Here is a 17742-nt window from a genome sequence, read left to right on the forward strand (position 1 = left end):
AATCAGAGTTGCAAAACATCCCACCTTTCATCAACTAGTTAATTTAAAAAGGTGCTTACTTGTTATTGGTTGGTCCTGTTGCCAAGACATCAGACTGTAACTTTGGAAAGAACCCTTGCTCATATTTGCCTTGACCAATTTTCATATCAAGTAGATGTGGGTGGATTGCAGTGTGATCCATTTTCATCAGTCTTTGCTCAATTGATTGGGCTATAAGTTAAATATGTAACAGATTAGAGATATTTTATTGCTAAACCTTCAAAAATAATGCTTCTTCAACTCATGCACATAGAGAATTCAATCATACTGACACTGTGAAACAGTTTTACCAATCCTCTTCAGAAATCATATCACATATATATAGAAAGGTTAATTTTAAATAAACATTAGATGATTAATTTTCATTACTTTCTTTGTCAAAAGTATGGTAGCTGGGTTGAAAAATCTGTAATTTAGTACTTAAACAATTTTATTAAAGTGGGATATTTAATATGCTTAACAAAAATGATTCTAGGTACAACATTAAAGAAAATATTGGCAAATAAAGTATATTGGCAAATAAAGTATTTTCTTGAGCTGAAAGACAACGTAAAGGGAAGGAAGATGCAAGTATAGTAAGTAGTCTTGTTACTTTCTTTGTGTAAAGACTCATTAAATATTCATGGTTCTCCATCAATAAAAACAAGGAACTGTGTGAAGTTTATTACCTCACTTTTAGCAAAATTCACATTCTTCATTAGTAAGAGTGATTTAGGAATGTTTATTAGATCAAGAAGGTAAAGCAGAGAAGTCAAATAAGCAGGCATTTAGAAAATGTCCAGAGAATAAGAAATTGTCCTTTAGGAGAATTAAAATAGGTCAAAATTAAAAGACAGGAATTATTCAACACTGTTGTAAAACACTTTAAATTTAGTAGTGTTGGAGAAAGTCTCAAAGACTCATAAAATAGAAAGTAATCTATTTTTACTGGTAAAACAAACAAAATCCTGATTTTTCTACCACTGAGCTATATCCCTAACCCATTAAAAAAAATATGTATCTTTTAGTTTTAGGTGGACATAATATCTTTATTTTTATGTAGTACTGAAGATTGAACCCAGTGCCTCATGCACGCTAGGTGAGCACTCTACCACTGAGCCACCCAGCACCCTAGCCCATTTTTTGAATTTTGAAAAAGGGTCTTGATAAGTTGCCAAGGCTGGATTCAAACTTGCTATCCTCCTGCCTCAGCCTCCCAAGTAAGCTGGGACAATCCTGATCTTAAGTGTTTTTATCAACTGAATCTTCAAGAGAAAATATAAGAGATTAGGTCTCCAATCCTTTCATTAGAGATCACTAAAAAGTGATAATATGCAGTAACTGTGGCTGTGTGATAACTAGAGCAGACTATGGGAACTGCTGATCTTGTGACTTACAAAAACTAATAAGGTAACTAATAAGGTATTTCATAGAATTCATTTACTTTCCCCCTTTTCATTGCCAGTAGACTGAGTCCTGCTGGTTATTCCCCAAACATATTCTAAACTTTTTTTTTGGAGAGGAATTCATCTATGACACTTTGCATTCTTGTCAAAATAATACGCTTATTGCCACTGGCTCTACTTAAGCCAATTACTGGTGTTTATAGTGGTACTGGGATGCTGTATTGAAGTTAACTACTGCTCTCCATTGTTTAAACTTCAAAATATTAGACATTTACTTTAAGCTTCTCTAATTTTCCCTCACAAAAAGTACGAATTTATTCAAAACCTTGAATTGCACTGTTTTTTTTTTTTTTTTTGGTGGTGGTGGAGTACCGGGGATTGAACTCAGGGGCACTTGACCACTGGGCCACATCCCTGCTCTATTTTGTTACTTTCTGCAATGTTACTTTTCAGTGATTATATAGCCAGTGAATACTGAACATTCACAAATTATCAAATGCCTGCTTTGAGAGGTCAGCTTCTGTTGTTAGACTTTTAAAGATTTGTGCCAATACTGATTTGCAGTGGTTGGTAAAGAAAAAAAAACTGTATTACTATCCACTTCTTGTCTTTCTGCACAGAGATCATGAGGTTCTGGTGCCACAATATCAACAGCAGATAGCCTGTGCCTAAATAGTTCACCTGCAAATCAAATTCTTTTTGGTTAGAGGCAAAACAATAGCAAAAGTATCCACATGTACGTGTACACACACACACACCGTCAAAGCCAAAAAACAGAATGAAACCTTAATACCCAATAAAAAATCAATGTCAACAATACCCCAATCTCAATTTGGGGGATGAGAACAATTTTACCTGATAAAGAAGTAACTGCACCATTTACGAGAGATTAGCAGTTATAGTCAGCTGTCTTTTACCTTTTAAAAAAAATTCTGATAAATTAAATTCCTGGGAGACTACTGCCTCAGCCTAATCTAGTTTTCATATATATGAAGTCTACAATACTACATTTTCAAAAGAGTTTTACGTAATTTCTGTGATGACAGTGGGAGTGCCAAATTCTGAGAGATTCTATTTTAATGAAATTCTGTTTTAATTGGATTTTTTAGAAGGACATAAATTAAGGAATTGGTACTTAATTCCATTAAAAAATATATATATAAATTATATATATTTAGTTGTAGTGGACACAATTATCTTTATTTATTTATTTTTATGTGGTGCTGAGGATCAAACCCAGTACCTCACACATATGAGAGAAGTACTCTACCACTGAGCCACAATCCCAGGCCTATTTTAAAAGTTGTGTCAGCAAGAGAAGAAAGAGATTTGTTCAATAATTACATTTTGACATGGCTATTAAAACAATGGAAGTCATAATATTCTTTGGATAAGCACAGACAATTTCATTCTACCTCAATTTCTAGGAACACAGAGGTAATTGCTATTTTCTGAGGGGCTTCCAAGGATCTACCCTTATACATGGGAATATAACAGGGTGATGGTTCAGAGACCTTGATGGCACCATAAAAGATTATTTACTACTTCCTTTCTTAAATGTGATAAAACTATAGCATCACTACTTCTGATCTATTTAAATAATGTGGGAAAGGCAAGCAAATAACAAGAATGGCAAAGAAGCTCCACATTTGCTATCTCCCTTTTCTTTTCTTTTAAAGAGAGAGAGAGAGAGAGAGAGAGAGAGAGAGAGAGAATTTTAATATTTATTTTTTAGTTTTCGGCGGACATAACATCTTTGTTTGTATGTGGTGGTGAGGATCGAACCCGGGCTGCATGCATGCCAGGCGAGCGCGCTACCGCTTGAGCCACATCCCCAGCCCTGCTATCTCCCTTTTCTTTGGCAGAAAATTTGCTCTCAAGCAATTCCTACATTTGAAAGGAAAAATAAAAAGGAAAGGGCACTCGGGTGATAGATTTCTGTTTATTTGGCAAAGAATGGGTTAGGAACCAGGCAAAAATGTATAAAATTACATGGATTGGTACATTTCAGTTTTTTCTTTTTTTTTTGGGGGGTGGGGTGGTACCAGGGGTTGAACTCAGGGGCACTTGACCACTGAGCCACATCCCCAGCCCTATTTTGGATTTTATTTAGAGACAGGTTCTTACTGAATTGCTTAGCACCTCGCTTTTGCTGAGGCTGGCTTTGAACTCATGATCCTCCTGCCTCAGCCTCCCAAGTCACCAGGATTACAGGCATGTGCCACCATGCCCAGCCTGTCACATATTTTTTAAAAATATTTATTTTTTAGTTGTAGCTGGACACAATACCCTTATTTTATTTTATTTATTTATTTTTATGTGGTGCTGAGTATCTAATCCAGGGCCTTGCATGTGCTAGACAAGTGCTCTACCGCTGAGCCACAACCCCAGCCCCTGTCACATAGTTTTTCATTAACTGGAATAGCTAACAAGGAGTAAAGCTTTAGGTGCTAGAATCAGCCAAACCTGGATTCAAACTATGGTTCCACCAAGAACTATGTAACTATAGGCAAATTCATAAATGTCAGTTTTCTCAGCTATAAAATGAGGACAGAAATAAAATAAAATAAAAAATAAGTTTGCCTATACCTCCTTGTTGTTAAGCTCAATGCAAAAATGCATGTAAAACACTTGGTCTATAGTAGGTAAACACTGGCTGTTAATAATTGCTAAGCAAAACTGGCCAAGATTCATAATTCTATGAGGGGAAAAACTGGTGTCAGGGATCAAAGAATCTCTAATTTGAATGTAAAAATCCAGTGATTTAATCTCAATAAATGAAGCTATATAATTAATGGTACTAGTAAAGCAAATATACCATTTTAGTTATGCAAATTAGACAGCATCTCAGATTTGCCATTTTAAATTAATACTTACCTTTTCTTGAAAAAAGACCAAAGAGGTGAGAGGTAAAAAGGCAATATCAATAGCAAGCTAGAAATTTACATTTTTTTCTACTAAAACCATAAAGAGAATAAGAAAAAAAAAACACAGGAACCTCCTGGTTATACACTATTCAGTTTATTATTGTTTTTCTTCTTTTGACTAAGGGAAGAGGACTGTCAAGCAGGAACAGGAAATCACAGAAATAGAAAACTATAGAAAGCACTTCTTGGTATAATAATCAAGATTAGCCATGGTATCTTAGACAGAAAATGGATTTTGTGGTATTTTAGACCAAGAATACGAAAAAAGAAATAATCATCGACTTTAATTTTAAAAGGCAAGGTAAATGTACCTGCTTCTTTTAAAGTGCTGCATTTCTGATATATAGATGTCCGTAAGGTGGGTGCCCTTCCATTGTACAATCTTATCTTCTCAATCCGAGAATCAAAGACTCGAAGCAAAGGATCTTTCTCTTCCCACTGAGACATAATTTTGTTATCAATAAAGGTGGCAAACATCTGTGTTTCAATGAATCGTGAAAGAAATGGCAGATAAGGCTCAGGTTGGTCAGAAAGGAAAGAAGCCTGTAATGAAATAATTGGCAAATTATTACCATCACAATACTACATGACACATGGGATAATTATCTGTTGCTAAGGTTATTCTTTTTTAATCTTACAACTATAAAACTGACACATAAAATTAAAAAGTCCTTAAAATCCTACTCTTTATTCCTTTCTTACATGCTGATCCTAATGACCATTATGCAGACAAGAGGGCATCACTGGTAAAAGAGAGGGTTAAGTTGCTATATAATTGTCAATCATCCACTTCACTTACCATTAAATTTTGATCCCTCTCCCCAGTGAGTAGTTTCTTCTCCTTTCTATTCCTAGTTTATGCAATCCCATAAGGCAATGAGATGATTAACTGATGCAATGAGATATATATTAGCAATAATTTTTTAAAAATGACCACATAGAATTTGTGCTTATGGGTGAAATTCTTTTGTTCTTCAAGTGGATTCTTTTTAGGCTGTAACTCTTTTAACTCAAAATCAAACTGCTTGCAGACCTGTGTTGCAGTCTGGGGTTAAACTACTAAAAAAAAAAAAAAAAACCATTGCCTGAAAAATCATTATAAGCAAGCTTCTGGAAAACATATGCAACAAACTGCACTTTCATATTACTAGCTTGTTTAATGTGTGGAATGGTTCAATAAATTGTAATCAGTTTCTCGTCTAAAGTATTCACTTCTTTCTGTTATTCTTCAGGTATATACATCTAGGAATTTTAGTCTCAGTTTGGTATTAGGGGAAATTTGGAAGTGAATTACTATTTCAGTCAGTGGGCTGGTTTTGCTTTACTTTCCTTTTGAGTAGATGAAGTATGGCACAAGCCAGAAGGTGAAAGATGAAAGGGTAAGTTCCAAATAAGGTTACTTTGTCTTTCCCTTTTTTGGGGTACTGGGATTGAATCCAGGGCCTCACATGTGTTAGGCAAGCACTTTACCACTGAGCTACATCACCAGCCTTTTTCTTTAAAAATTATTTTGACACAGGGTCTTGTTAAATTGCCCAGGTTGGCCTTGAACTTGCAATCCTCCTCTCTCAGCCTCCTAAATAGCTGGGATTACAGGCATGCACCACCTTGCCTGGCCTAAGGTTACTATTCTTATTACTCATCAGCTTCTTTCTAGCATATTTTGCATTCTGAAATTTCCAAGGACTTTAAATACTTCCTTATAGAAATGTACATATCCAATCTTTGTACTTCCATAGTTCAGATGTTACTTACATAAATCCAAACGACTAGAGAAAGATTCACAGTATCTCTAGAAATCAGCTCAATTCCTCAAAAGGCATTTTTTTGTTATTGTTGTTGCCAGGGACTGAACCCAGGCCTTTGTGCATGTGAAGCAAGCACTCTACTGAGCTACATTCCCAGCCCTCCTCAAAAGGCATTTTATAGATAAACATCAATTTTACTTTTTATAGGGCAAATAGTCTTTTTAAAAATAAAATGAGCCATATGTATCTGGCTTTTGAGTTTCAGACATCATAGACTACATACAATACTTAAGGTGGGGAAAAAAAAGACTTGGGTTGCAGAGCTAATATGTCTTACATACTAGCCTTCTGGAGTGCAACATGAAACTTTCATTTCTTAGGGGTAATATAAAGGCAATCTCACTTCTAGATTGAAGCGACATAAAACTTAAGAAAGAAGAAAGTAAAAAAATTAAAAAATAAAAAAGAAGGAAGAAAGTACCAGAGCTTGACTTAAGAATTTGAATTGCCCCAAGGATAAATTATGAATGTAACACAGATTAGTTCCAGGCTAGATAGGAAAAAGTATAGGAAAAAAGTTATGGTAAATGAGAAAGGAGTCTAAGAGTAGGAATACATTTGAAGAAGTAAAATTTCTTAAATTACAGAGTTTAAGCAAACTGGGTAAGGTGATGCATGCCTATTAATCTCAACTAGCTGGGAGGCAGAGGCGAGATTGATTCACAAATTTAAAGCCAACCCAGGCTATTTTACAAAACCCTGGCTTCTCAAAATAAGAAAAAAGGGCTAGTGATGTAGCTCAGTGGTTGAATGCTTACCTAGCAAGCTCAAACCCTGCCACCTTCACCTCACCCCAAAAGTTTAATGAAATGGAGTAAATCAGCAAATTCTGACATTCCTGGCATATTATTCTCCATCAGAAAAAAAAAATTGATGAAATCAGAAAATATTCCATTCTACCTGTGTTTACACAAAATTTTAGTTAATACTTACTTGTCAGATGCTACAAGGCTGTAATTAGCCTCTTAGAGTGCATTAGCCCCTCTGGGAGGTCTTTCATGACCAAAAGATTCCACTTAGTGAGTGAACACCATGATTCATTTTTATAGCATTATTATGCCTCAGCAATCACACAGGCAGGGGCCTGAACTATACCCTAGTGACTTAAAGGAGTTAATGCACATCTCTAAGTGCTTTTGTCTGGGGGAGGAAAAAAAAAAAAGTCTGAGGAATATGTAAAGAAAATCTGGTAGAAGAATACAGTAAACCTTAGGGAAAAAGCTTCAATAGGAGAATCAAAAGCTAGTGTCATTTTTTGACTTTCTTTCCCCAAAACTTTGGAATAGTCTTAGACTAACAGTCATAAAACCTGATTTGTTCACTCTTTATCTCTTATGATCCTAAAATGAAAAAAAAAAATTGCCTTTTGAAACTAAATTATTTGTTACCTTTATATGGACACATTGTGATCCCATTAAAGGATGAAGGTTAAATATAAGAATTGGGATTTCTTGGGCTGGGGTTGTGGCTCAGTGGTAGAGCATTTGCCTAGCATATGTGAGGCCCTGGGTTCAATTCTTAGCACCACATATAAATAAAAAGAATACAAGTATTGTGTCCATCTTAAAAAAAAAAAAAAAGAGAGAATTAAGATTTCTTTATAAAGGAATAGCCTTCATTTGACTAGATTTGGTCATAAGGGTAAACAAAAGCCTTACAAGGTCAGGCAGTATTAACAGATTTGAAAAAGCTGTTTGGAGTTTCTATAATTTACCTGGATGCAGTAGCGCATGCCTGTAATCCCAGTGACTCAGGGGATTAAGGCAGGAGGGATCACTAGTTCAAAGCCAGCCTCAGCAACTCAGTGAGACCCTGTGCAACTTAGCAAGACGCTATCTTAAAGTAAAAAATAAAAAGGACTGGGGATGTGGCTTAGAGATTAAGTGCCCCTGAATTCAATCCCTGGTTAACTCCTACCCCTCAAAAAAGTTTCTATAATTTAAGCATTGTCAAAGTACAGAAAATTTTAAATTGAGATTATAGGTTATTTAACAGCCAGTCTTATAAGCTGGTTGGTTTGCCTTTTTGTAAAATTAGTGTAAAATATTGGTGACAGAAAGTGCTTAGTGGGACAGGAGAGGGGAAAATTTTGTGTTTAAAAAAAGTTAACAAAATCAAGTAATGTAATCAACTAAGAACCATAAAGAAGGAAAACTATGGCTCTTTTACTTTGTCAAAGTTCTGCATCTGTTCCCGGTTGGTCAGCCAGGATTCCATGTCCTGGGCAGTTTGAATCACAAATGCTTCATAATCAGCAAACATCTGTGTAAAGCGGTTAGCAAAGACCTCTCTCAGCTGTACATTCAGCTGGTAGTCCCTCAGTTCTGCCTCTTCACACTGCAGTTTTAAATCCTTTTCTTTTTCACCCAGAGAAGCAGACAGGTCCATTTTTTCCACAGTCACACCAGTCCTCTTGGCCAGAGCCTGCAAGCGGGCTATGGTTTCATTGCCCTTCAATAACTCATACATGCTGATATTATTAGTGGAGACATTGCCATTCTTCTTGTCATTGACCAAATCTTTCAGAACCAGATTCTTCAGTTTGGTGGCACTCTCACTGCAATGTAAGCTGCCCTCAGGAGGAATCCCAAATTGAAGAAGAACTTCAGAGAGCTCCTGGATAAAATCCACTTTATTGGGGAACTGTGGAAATTCTTCGGGCAATTCAATAAAATGGTTGTCAATGTCCACAAAGCACAAATTAGCCTGAAATAGAAAAAAGGAATACAAAGGTTAAATTTTATATCCAGAAATACTCTTGCCAACTATTATAAAGAAAAGCACAGATTATGCTGCATTTGGTTTTTAAAATTCTTACTTTTTCCCCTTATTATTATTAGTATTATTTTTAGGTACTGGGTATCGAACCCAGGGGCACTCTGCCATTGAGCTATATATCTCGACCTTTTTTTTTTTCTTCTCCCCAGACAGGGTCTCACTAGTTGTCCAGGCTGACCTTGAAAGTGTAACCCATCTGCCTCAGCTTCCTGAATAGCTGGGATTACAGGCATGTATTACCACACCTAGATTATTTTTGTTTTTTTACAATGTCTTTTATGTTAACCATTTCAAGGTTCAATTTTTTGTGGTGCTGGGGATTGAACTCAGGATCACTAACCACATTTGCTACCACCTACCACTGAGCTACAACCCCATCCCCTGAGATTATTATTCTTTAAAAAATAATTTCTTTTGCCAGCATTTTTCCCTAGGTAAGTATTTGCATACCATATTTAATAATATTTTCATAATAATATTTTATAATAATTTCATAATATTTATTCATGAATAATTTTCTCTGGGTCTCAACAATTTACTATAATCTGACATGAATCTCTAATATTTGGCATTGATCAGGCATTCCTAAATGGGTAAAGGGACCCAGAGTTGCATGATCCTACACATGAACATTATTGAGTAAAATGCTCATAATGAGCTTTATCATTCTTTGTCATTATTCCATTGCTTAAACAACATCTATAATTTAGAATACATAATAATTGCTAAAAATTAGAGCTCTAGTACCCACAAATGGATGAAACTGGCAAAGTTCAATGCAATTCACAGATAATCCACAAATTTTCACTTTAACAAAATTAGCTGAACTTTGCAGAACAGCAAAATCATTTTAGAGGTCATTAGACAAAAAAGCAGGAAGCAGGGACAGGGTTGTGGCTCAGTGGTAGAGCGCTTGCCTAGCATGCGTGAGGCACTGGGTTAGATCCCCAGCACCACATGGAAATAAACAAATAAAATAAAAGTATTGTGTCCATCTACAACTAAATATATATATTTATATATATTTAGGGCACCAAACAAGCAGGAAGCAGCTAGGTGTGGTAGCACATGCCTATATCCCCATGAATTGGGAGGCTGACACAGGAGGATTGCTAGTTCAAACCCAGCCTCAGCAACTTAGTGAAGCCCTAAGCAACTCAGCAAGACCTTGTCTGTAATTAAAAAAAAAAAAGGGTTGGGGATGTGGCTCGGTGGTTAAGCATTCCTAGGTTCAATTCCTGGTCACACACACACAATAAAAGCAGGAAGCAGAAAGAGGTGGGAGAAGCAAGTGCCTGGATAACCAGTGATTAATTAAATAATTTGACTCATGAGAAATAAGAAGAAATGTATTCTGTTTGCTTATACTCTAGATTTGAAATTTATTTCGACTAAAAGGCTTTTAATATATATAAACATTTTTCAAATAGATACAGTAAATTCAAGAGGCCAAGTACCTGAATAAAATCCTGATTATCCCCTTGGGGACCTGGTAAACAGTATTTTTTACCTTTACTGTCCCATACTTTCTTGATCATAACGAGGTTATCAATGAAAAAGATGACTGAGCTCCTAGAATTGGGGGGGAGTAGAGAGAAGTGGGGAAAGCAAGGGCACCAAAGATGTAGCTCATCACATAAAACTGATTCCAATTACATCAACAATTGAACACAGAATATGTGTAAGCAAACAAAACAGGAAGCTTCATCTTGAGTTGAGTTTTCTCCTTTCCCATTAGGTAACCAAGGAGAGAATTCATACTGTCTTCTGATCCCACATGGCAAGGTTAGATAAAAGGGTAAGTAAATAGTTGGGTCCTCCCCCCCTCCCCTTTTTTAATATTTATTTTTTAGTTGTAGTTGGACACAATACCTTTATTTTATTTATTTTTATGTGGTGCTGAGGATCAAACCCAGGGCCTCGCACATGCTAGGCAAGCGCTCCACAGCTGAGCCACAACCCCAGCCCCCTTTTTCTTCTCTCTCTCTCTTTTTTTTTCGGTTGTAGATTGACACAAATACCTTTATTTTTTCTTATTACTTATTTATTTTTATATGGTGCTGAGAATCGAACCCAGTGCCTCACATGTGCCAGTCAAGTGCTCTACCACTGAGCCACAACCCCAATCTCCCCTTTTTCCATTTTAATCCTTTTTTTTTCATGTGAGAGGACAGAAAGCTAAAAGTATAGTGACATTTCAAATTAAGCTCAATAAACCCCCAAGATTTCCTACTTCTATACAAAACTAAATAATAAAACTAGAGCCTAATATAACCTTTATAATCCAGTCCTTCAATTTTGCAGATGAAAAAATTGAGGCCCAAGAACTTGGGTAACTTCCTGGCACCTGCTCCAAATATGTATCCTCAAAACAGCCTGGGGGTTCTTTGTGATTATTTTTTTTTCCCTCATCTCCAATGTCAGTAGATTTCTCTAAATAAAGAGCTGAAATGTCAGATCTTGCTGAAGACAGTAGTGCTTCCTACAACTTTCTTTAAATCCACATCTTTATGTGTGTGTCTTCCATTTCTTGAAAGTAGAATACACTGAAAGACTTAGAGGCAGAAAGTAGGTCACCATATTCAAACAGATGATTCAATATCTTTAAAAATGGAAGAAAAAAATTCAATAACTTGCTAAGTGTTAACCAGTAACCTTTCTTTTTTATTTTATACTATCTTCTTCATTAATGCCCTCTAACTATCCTTTTCCATTCCTCTCCTCCTCCCATAAAGAGAGAGAATAAAACATTTTCTGACATAAAATTTAAAGCTTATTATGCTCACGGTATCAGTGCTGAACTGAGTGTGTTGTGCCGGTGGGAGTTCCGGCAACAGAGATTAGCCAGTCTTCATGCTCCCACAGAAGTCTCCCATGCCCTCCCCTACACCTGCTTGGAAGGGCCCAGAAGGGCTCTGATTATTATCACAAAGTAGAAATAGGAAATACAAATTTGTGTTATTAAAAATTATTGAAGAAAACAGTTATTTTTTCTAAAACAAATATGAATCCCACTAAATAATTTACAAGTTGTTTCTTCTCTCTTAATACCATTAAATTTTAAAAAATTCTATTAGAAAAGCTCAAGAAGTATTACATACATGATAAAAAACAGACTCAAACCTCAATTTGACACTGTTTGGGGACTAAGTACTTTGTATATCTACTGATCAACATAACCCATAAATCTTCATGATATGTAATTAACTCAAATTAAAAGTAAAAAAAGTTCTCTCAAAAGTAAAAGGTCAGGGCTGGGGTTGTGGCTCAGCGGTAGAACACTCGCCTAGCACGTGTGAGGCCCTGGGTTCGATCCTCAGCACCACATAAAAATAAATAAATAAAATAAAGGTATTGTGTCCAACTACAACTAAAAATAAATAAAAAAAAGTAAAAGGTCAAATAATTGAAGCTTAATTATTTCTTCTGTAAGTAGAAGCATCCTGATCTCCTCTATATATTCTTAGTTCATTTATTCCTGAGTATTTATTTAACCTGCCTGTGTGTTTTTGTTGTTGTTGTTGTTGTTTTATCTTAAGTAAAAGTATAGCAAAGTTTATTAGAAGGGTGGGGAAAGATGGTCTCAAGGGAAGAAGCAGATATCTTGGAGAAGAAATTGACTAACCTGTGTTATTGATACTTAAATTTTTTTGTTATTGTTTTGGAAAGCTGAAATCACCTCGTTTATCTTGAAGCCCCCTACAATTCTACACAAATAGTGTCTGTTGAAACCCTCAGGTGATGGTCACTTGAGGGAACACCAAAGAGGTAGGCATGGGGGCTGGGGACATAGCTCAGTTGATAGAGTGCTTACCTCACATGCACAAAGCCCTGGGTTTGATCCTCAGCACCACACACACACACACACACACACACACACACGTAGGCAGGAGCAGTAAATACTTAGGAATGTGAGCTGGGAGAAGCTTTCCTCAGGTTTATTTATAAGTGATCTAGGTTCTGAGTGTCTGAAATTAAGATGTCATGAGGATAAGCCAGAGGAGATCATTTAAAATTTTCTCCCCTGAGAATATAGCTCAATGGAAGAGAGCCTACCTAGCATGAATGAGGCCCTGGGTTTGATCCCCAGCACCACAAATAAGAAAATAAAAATAAATAAATAAATAAAATATTCCCTCAGAATCTCAAGGCAAGGTACAACAAAAACAAGGTGGCAAAAGCAATTCTGTTCTCAGTTTTTATTTTTGTCTATCACTTTGAAGATGAGCAAAAACAGTTAAAAGTGAGGTAACATTCTATGCAGTTAATTTTCAGAGTTACATTCTTGAACACTCACTTTCCCACCCCGCTCCCTAAAAAATTATATAACAAATGGCTACTTGTGCCTATCATTTTGGAGTCATGGGGAAATGGAGTGGGTTGTTAATTATAAGTCTATGTAGTTACATTAGTTACCTAACAACTAAAATCATACCTTCTTGAAAAACTCATTTTTGTACACTTAGCATTTTTGTAACTATTTTTGGAAGCTTTATCACTAATTTTAGCCATTATTTTATTTATACAGTTTTTTGGGAAGAGGGCGAGAAGTATGAATAGTGAGTGCACTTAAGTCACCTTTTTTTTTTTTTTTTGGTGGTGCTGGGGATTGAACCCAAGGCCTTGTGCATGTGAGGCAGGCAGTCTACCAATTGAGATATATCCCCAGTCCCTTTAAGTCATTTTTAAAAAATGGCTATTTTTTTTAAAGTTGTAGATGGACACAATACCTTTATTTTATTTTATTTTTATGTGGTGCTGGGGATCAAACCCAGTGACTCACGCATGCTAGGCAAGTGCTCTACCACTGAGCCACAACCTGGCCCCTAAAATGGCTATTTTTATACTACTTCCTCTCCCCAAAATTATGTGAGGCAGATATTCATCTCATTGTAAAATGATACCAGAATGAAGTAATACACTGTTAGCCTTTTCTTCCAGAACAATGGTGCATCTAATTTATAGTTTCTATATAGAAACACTGTTATTTTTTTTAACAGCTAATTCAGGTAATTTCATACTATTCTATTAATAGATGGGTATATGTATTTATTAATAGTGTTGAGGGCTAAGGTTATGACCCAATGGTAAAGCACTTGCTTAGCATTTATAAGAGGGCCTGGTTTTAATTCCCAACACTGCAAACCAATCATCCAATCAAACAAACTGACCCTAAAATCTAAAAAAAACTAAAATAAAATAAAATAAAAGTAGAATTCAACTTGTGAGTGAAAAATTAGAAAATCCCAGTGATCATTATGAAGGCTTTTGCAATTTTTAACTTATCTTTAGTCAGAGGATACATGTAGACATAGAAAAATTTCCCAATTACATCTATACCAAGGTGGCATTTAAAAATTTGTCAATAATTACTTATGTAAAATGGAAAGACAACTTTTACATACTAAATAAACTGCCTTAAGAATATAATTTGCCAGCCAGGTGCGGTGGCGCACGCCTGTAATCTCAGTGGCTTGGGGGGCTAAAATAGGAGGAAAGCGAGTTCAAAGCCAGCCTCAGCAAGAAGAGAGGCGCTAAGCAACTCAGCAACATGTCTCTAAATAAATAATACAAAATAGGGCTGGGAATGTGGCTCAATCCTTGGTACAAAAAAAAATTTAATTTGTTTAATGTACAAAATAGATCAGATACTCAACAAGAAACTAAATGTCTTGTTAAATCCTCGCCCCCCAACCCCAGTACTAAGGATCAAAGCTAGGGCCTTGCATACAAGCTACACCGCAACCCTAAGTCTATTTTTGGGTGTTGGTTCTAGGCACTGAACACAGAAGACTTCTGCCTGTGAGCTACAATACAAGCTCCTTTTTTAAAATTTTATTTTGAGCCGGGTGTGGTAGTGCACACATGCAATCCCAGTAGCTTACGAGGTTGAGGCAGGAGCAATTTAGTGAGGCCCCAAGCAACTTGGTGAGACCCTGTCTCAAAATAAAATATAAAAAACGGCTGGGGATGTGGCTCAGTGGTTGAGCGCCCCTGAGTTCAACCTCTGGTACCAAAATATATATATTTATTATTTTATTATTTTGGTACTGGGGGTTGAACCTAGGGGTGCTTAACCACTGAGTCACATCCCCAGCCCTATTGTATTTTATTTAGAGACAGGGTCTCACTGAGTTGCTTAGCACCTCGACACTGCTGAGGCTGGTTCTGAACTCTTGATCCTCCCCATCTCTGCCTCTGGAGCCACTAAAATACAGGTGTGCACCACTGTGCTCAGGAAAAAAATAACTTTTTATTTTGAGACAAGGTCTTGCCAAATTGCCCAGGCTGGCCTCAGACTTGTAATACTCCTGCCTCAGCTTCCTGAGAGCTGGAATTAAGTGCATGTGCTACCATGCCCAGATGTTTTTTTTTTTTTTTAATGTTTTTTTATTGTAGATGGACACAATATTTTTGTTTTTATTTATTCATTTTTATGTGGTGCTGAGGATCGAACCCAGTGCCTCATGCAATGCGAGGCAAACGCTCAACCACTGAGCTACAACCCCAGCCCTCTTTTTAAGTCTTTAAAATAAAAACACATTTTTTCTTGAAAATTTAAGGGATTTACTTCTTCAAACAATGATATTCTAGATTAGTTCCATGAAAGAGAAAATAAGAAAATTCAGGGAATAAAGATGTAAAATAAGAAGCAGAAAGAGGAGAACATGAGCAAGTCCCAGAAGAACAAGGAAACTTGCCCATATATTTTATATGACCTGAAGTTATTTTCTCTTGAACAAAAATGTTAATTTTGGTAAGGAAACATTCCTTAGAATAAAAGTCAGCAGTGGATGATTATGGGAATCATTACTAGGTATAATGGCTATGGCTTAGTGTGTTATTTTAAACTCACTTATTAAAATGAGAATCTCTACAGGAAATAAGAACAAATAAAAGTGAAACTCAGCATGAGAGACTGTATTAAGAAAGGTGCTAATTAAATAGCTAATAATATAATGTAATTAACCATTTTGTGTTTTTTAATAGGCCATGGCATTATCATCAATATTTCATTTCAAAAGCTTTACAGTACAATTCTAAGTATCATTATCAACAGCCAAAAATTAGATTCAAAATGCTTTCAAGAATTCTTGCTTATTTTTCCTCTCAAACAACATTTCAAAACAAAGCACACTGGAAAGATAGTAATATTAAGGTGGCAAAAAGCTAGGGCTTAAAATTTTAGTCTAGCTGACAAAGCTAAGTTAATATTTGGAACAGGTTGATAATTGGCCTTATGACTGCAAACAGAGAATAAAGCATTTTATGTTTCCATTTTCCAGTTTGCTAAAAGATGTTATTTTTTATTTGATGGGAGGTAAAAAGTCAAATTCACCTCAGTTAATACAATTTTAAAGGATGTCAGATCTGGGATGTGTCATTTAAAAATAAAATTTGTAACAAGTATGGAAAAGAAATGAATGTTATTAGAATAAATCAATGATAATTATGACTACTATTGCTCCATTTTCAAACATTTATAGGTGTAAAAATACGCCAGTGTTCTGTTTTGAACTATGTTTAATTAATGGCTATCGTGTAGTAATCATCAGATCATGGTCTGCATTCTGTGGCTCAGGTTCTACCTTAGCCATACTTGGGAGATTAAGGAGAGCCAGAGAGATAAAATCGGATGAAGACAATGCTATTTAACAAAAGTAGCCTTGACCTAAATCAACAAACAGCAAATTTCATCATTCATCAAAAAAGTTTTACCTCTTGAGGAAGTTCTAGTTTAGAACGGTCAGTTCCTTCTTTTGACTGAAGACCCATCAGATAAGGTACAGGAGCATCAAGAAAATGTAGCAGAGAAGCAGGAAGGATGGGCACATAAACATGCTGCCACTGAAATGGGAACAAAAGTGTGGTGATGCCTTCTGCCACAGTCATCAGGCGTTGATAATCTGCACAGAAGAAGGAAAAAATGGAAGAAAAGAAAAATCCAAGTAAAAATACAATTGCCTTATTAAGCTTGAAAATATCAGAAAAAATCTGTTAAAATTTATGATTATACAGAAAATAGGTCAGTTTTATTCCTCCAAAGTGGGTGTGGGCAGGTGGAAAACATCATCACACTCCTTCTTTTTTTTTGGTACTGGGCATTGAACCCAGGGGAGCTTTACCACTGAGCTATATCCCCAGTCCTTTCTATTTTTTTGAGACAGGGTCTTGTTAAGTTGCTGAGGCTGGCCTCAAACTTGGGATCTTTCTGCCTGAGCCTCTCAAGGTGCTAGGATTACAGGTATATGGTACTGTTCCTGGAACACTCCTTGCTTCACTGGTATGGGACTCTACATTCCCTTAAAATGTGGAAAAATCAAGAACTAATATAATTGCTCTTTATTATATTCAGTGGTACTTATTCCACTGAAAATGTACAAATTATATTACCATGGAACACTTTTGATTATATGCATACTCATATAATCCGCAATCAGAAGCTCATTTTTTTCTTATACATATGATCATGGTGATAGCCTTTGGTAAGCTGATTATATTCTGTTAGCCCTCATTTGTGGGCACATAAAATGAAACAGATATACAATCATAGTCACATTTCCTATATTTAAACCTATAACTACAGAACCATCATATGTAGGCATAAAGTGAGTTACAAGATAATTAAAGGTGTTCTGTTGTTGTAACTGTGTTTTGTTTACACGAATTAGCTTATCAAAATTAAAAACTATTCACAATACTAAAGTGCCCTCTTAAACCACTCTGCCATAGATAATTTATATTTACATATGCCCACAATCCCTATTTAAACCCTTAGAGGTAGACTTTTTTTTTTTTTTTTTT

At 35.8% G+C, this 17742-nt stretch overlaps 1 protein-coding gene across 1 annotated transcript in view; it reads right to left on the bottom strand.

Annotated features, from left to right (window-relative positions):
* Nucleotides 1-17742, bottom strand: part of Dennd5b (DENN domain containing 5B) — a 115250-nt gene that overhangs the window by 58205 nt on the left and 39303 nt on the right. The window contains exons 5-9 of the mRNA XM_048802439.1: nucleotides 16657-16844; nucleotides 8329-8865; nucleotides 4663-4894; nucleotides 2019-2105; nucleotides 60-210 (exon numbers count right to left, since the gene is read on the bottom strand). Coding sequence (XP_048658396.1) covers nucleotides 60-210; nucleotides 2019-2105; nucleotides 4663-4894; nucleotides 8329-8865; nucleotides 16657-16844 — 1195 coding nt within the window. The remainder of the gene's footprint in view (nucleotides 1-59; nucleotides 211-2018; nucleotides 2106-4662; nucleotides 4895-8328; nucleotides 8866-16656; nucleotides 16845-17742) is intronic.

The sequence above is a fragment of the Marmota marmota genome, unplaced genomic scaffold, assembly GCF_001458135.2.
Source record: "Marmota marmota marmota unplaced genomic scaffold, marMar, whole genome shotgun sequence".
Taxonomy (NCBI): domain Eukaryota; kingdom Metazoa; phylum Chordata; class Mammalia; order Rodentia; family Sciuridae; genus Marmota; species Marmota marmota.